General features: G+C 41.2%; 1 protein-coding gene across 1 annotated transcript; it reads left to right on the forward strand.

Annotated features, from left to right (window-relative positions):
* Positions 1-2,878: 2,878 nt before the first annotated feature.
* LOC149941458 (ATP-dependent DNA helicase PIF1-like) lies at positions 2,879-3,850 on the forward strand. The gene has a single exon (XM_090179472.1). The coding sequence runs from the start codon at positions 2,879-2,881 to the stop codon at positions 3,848-3,850; it is 972 nt and encodes a 323-aa protein (XP_090035598.1).
* The last annotated feature ends 299 nt before the right edge of the window (positions 3,851-4,149 follow it).

A 4,149-nucleotide genomic window follows, 5' to 3' on the forward strand; every position in this document is an offset into this window, starting at 1 on the left:
ACGCCGCGGGGTCTGCGGGAGCGCTATTTACGCCACTGGGAATAGGTATAAAGTAGGAAGGTGCATCGCAAGAAGAATAGTCATCTGGTCTTTCGTCAGGTGGCAGAGTGTCTGTGTCAAGAGCAAATGCCTCACATTTGCTGGCCCAGTAACCTAGAGATCCGCAACGAAGACAGGAAAATCTCTTCGCTGGACATTCATTACGTTGATGTGATTTACCACAGTTATTGCACATAGGAGATCGAAAGTGTGTAGACGTAGCTTGTGTGGGGATGGGCAAGTGACGTGAAGAAGATTGAGGCGGACGTGCAGTGTTGTAATTTGGATGCTGTTGTTGTCGAGGGAAAGTTGGTTGTTGATAGTCATTACGTGGTTGTGTGCGATATTGCGTAGATCAGCGGTTCCCAAAAGGTGTTCCGCGGAACCCTAGGGTTCCGCGGAAGGGTCACAGGGGTTCCGAGAATTCGCAGCGCAGCCATCTTTGTTTGTGTCAAGAGTCTTTTAAGATATGTAAAAAAAAAGAGTTGGGGTTCCGCCAGAATTGTAGATTTTTCTGCCAATAGAGCCAAGAGCATGTAGAAAATGAGCTACTTGAATAGTGACTGGATCCTTACTAAGTTTTACAGCTGTGTCATAAATGGTAAAGCTTTCTTTGTAGTCTTCCCATGCTGTGGCAGGGTCTGGTCCGGGATTAAAATTGTCAAGACCTTTGATACTGGCCGTTGTCGAATGAGTTGATTGTGTCATCTTTAAAGACGCCGAATTTGGCGGGAAACAAGGCTTAGCAGCGAAGGGGAACTGTTGTAACTGAGTGGCAAATAATTTGGTAAATCTTAGAGAGGAATGGATTCGAATAGAGTTGTCACCATTTTGTATTTGTTTAGATTCATTAAAAACTCGAATATAATTTCAGCATTATTCTTTAATACTTTTTTACTTCTCTCTAGTCATGAGACTGCTTAGTCTCTTTTCATGTACATCTAGTTCTGACCTCTAGGGGGGGGGGGGATTTATAATTACATTCATATACAACAGAAGAAACGGTTGAAATGATGGTAGTGAAACCATTGTGTTGTACTAGTTTGTTGAACTGTTTCTCCGGAAACTAAAATCCCATCTCCGTCGCCAATGTAATGTCCTTATGTTGTTTATAGTAGGAATACTAGCGAATATTGCGATTCTTGAGTAGAATTTTATTTGAATGGTTAGGGGCTCTTCACAAATTACGTAACGTGGTAGGGGGGAGGGAGGTTTTTGGCAAGCGTTACGAATTGTTACGTGGGGGGGAGGGAGGGTTCACTAAAATGTTACGTAACACATCTTATTTTTAATATCGTAGAATAAAATTTTCATCACTTTCAGAAACAGTCGTAATTATTAAAAACATAAGCATTTTCATTGGTTTACTCACGTTTAAAAGAATTTCATACCCATGGGTATAAAGTGTTGCATAAAAATACAGTTGTAATTTCAAATGTAAATTACAAACAACAAAACTTAGTACCTGATCTTATTGTTCTTTATTACCAACATATTAGTTGTTACGGACTATAATAATTTAAGGGGGGTTCGATATTTGTTACGTAATTTAAGAAGTGGAGTCTTTCCATTTGCTACTCTTTGTTACGAGGGGGGGGGGGGAGTCCAAAAAGTGGTTTTTCATAAACGTGGAGATTTGCGCTTCCGTCAAAAGCGTAAAGTACCTTACAAATACATCTATAAAGGTTACGACTGCGCAAACATCGAGATCGGTGAACATTCCGCGGGAAAAACTCTTGACCACGGCGAAGTTAAATCTTTCTTGGATTCGCGGTACATTAGCGCCCCAGAAGGAATGTGGAGATTGTACGGTTTCAGAATGCAGCACCAATCTCACCCAATAGTGCGCTTAGCGATACACATGCCACAGATGCAACCTGTCTATTTCAAGGAAGGTAGAGAAAAACAAGCTTTAGACAGAGCACACATTAAACAGACAACTCTAACAGCTTGGTTTAAACTTAAAGAGCGAGACCCGCACGCGCGTCAGTTTCTTTATACCGACATTCCGGACAAATACGTTTTCAACAAGCAAAAGTCCGAGTGGAAACTCAGACTCTGCGGGAACGTCATCAGCAGAATGTACACCGTCAGCCTTGCCGACCAAGAAAGATACCACCTTAGGCTTCTCCTTTTACACGTCCGGGGTGTGACGAGTTTCGAAGACTTAAAAACTGTAGATGGAGTGCTTTACCCGACGTTTAAAGAGGCAGCTTCGCAAAGGCATTTGTTAGCTGATGACGCTGAATGGGATGCTGCGTTTAAAGAAGCGGCATTATCAAAAATGCCTAAACAGCTACGGCAACTTTTCGCCTTTATATGCATATTTGGAGAAGCTATAAACGTTCCGTTGCTTTGGGAGAGAAACAAGGAGTCACTTTGCGAAGATTTCGTTTTTCGAAAAGTAGCTGACAGGCAAAATCTGGCTTTATACGAGATTAGCGAGACCCTGGCGGTTCATGGGAAACTGGGTTCAACTTTCGTCTTAAAAGAACCAACGACGCCTCCATCTTCAATACCTAATGAAGAATACTGTTCCGCGTTTGAAGCAGTTCAAGGAAAGCTTATGGAGTCGCAATTAAATTAAATTATGCGCGCAGTGGACGACGACAATGAATCTGAAAGATGCTTCTTTATTGACGGACCAGGTGGCACTGGAAAGACATTTTTATACAAAGCGCTTCTCAGTGTGTTAAGAGGAAAGGGTAAAGTGGGTCTCCCTGTCGCGCCTACGTTTATTGCAGCTACGCTACTCAAAGGGGGACGAACTTTTCATTCGCAATTTAAACTCCCCGTTCCTCTGTTTTAAAACTCGGTTTCCAACATTCGGAGTAACACTATGGATGGCCGAAAAATCAAAGAAGCCGTACTGATCATCTGGGATGAAGCCAGCATGACCCCAAGTCACGCCCTTATGGCAGTCGATCGCCTGCTACGAGAACTAACGGGCAAAAGTCTTCCTTTCGGAGGTAAAGTCACGCTTCTAGGTGGATATTTTCGACAGACTTTGCCGGTTGTTCCGCGTGGCCACAAAGTTGCGGTTATACAATCGACAATAAAATTTTCAACTTTGTGGCCAGTTTTCAAACAGCTTCGTCTTACAGAAAACATACGCACGGGGTCAGAAAAAGAATTCGCGGATTGGCTGGTGCAAATAGGAAATGGACAAATTTCCAACTCGCACGGTCTAGGTGAAGACGTTTTGGAAATACCAAGAGCAATTGTTACAACTGACTCTTTGGTTGATGAAATTTTCGGTGCTTCATTTACTATAACCGATGCAAAATCATTCGCCGATAAAGCTATTCTATGTCCCAAAAATGAGCACACACTCCATTTAAACGATAAGATTTTGAATAAGGAGAAAATAAAATATTTTATTCAAATTGATGATGAGCAAGAACGGCTAAATTTCCCAACGGAATTTTTAAACACTTTAACACCGTCTGGAATGCCTATGCACGCGTTAGCACTAAAAGTTGGTGGCCTAATAATGCTCTTACGAAACTTGAATACTAAAAGAGGTTTGTGCAACGGTACCAGACTAATCGTTACGGAATTAAAAATAAACGTAATTCTTGCCGAAGTTTTGACCGGTCTTTCGAAAGGTGAAATCGTCTTCATTCCAAGAATCGAACTGGCTCCATCAGACTCAAATTTGCCATTTATTTTGAGACGTCGGCAGTTTCCGGCTAGACTTGCATTCTCCATTACAATAAATAAGGCGTTTTTTTGCCAGAACCAGTTTTTGCACACGGACAACTATACGTCGCATTTTCTAGAGTTACATCGGCCATTACACTTAAAGTAAAAATATTGAAAACGGACTATCAGGGCCCACTTTTAAATCAGCGAGAAATAATTTTTACAAAAAATGCCGTGTATAAAGAGGTTTTGTAAAATTTGTAAAAAAAAAAACATTACGTACATTGCGATTAAAAAATACTTTTATTCCCATATTATTCAAAAAAATTATTTTAAAGTTTATAGTTAAAAAATTACATTACATACAAAACAACTGGCTGAACGGGCCGGCCCGGCCAAAGACGTGTATTCAGAAACACGGGAATATATATGTCCTTTCTAGAACTTTCTACGCCCTTCGCACCT

Source organism: Leiobunum rupestre, chromosome 6 (assembly GCF_980474605.1).
Source record: "Leiobunum rupestre chromosome 6, qqLeiRupe1.1.hap1, whole genome shotgun sequence".
Lineage (NCBI taxonomy): Eukaryota > Metazoa > Arthropoda > Arachnida > Opiliones > Sclerosomatidae > Leiobunum > Leiobunum rupestre.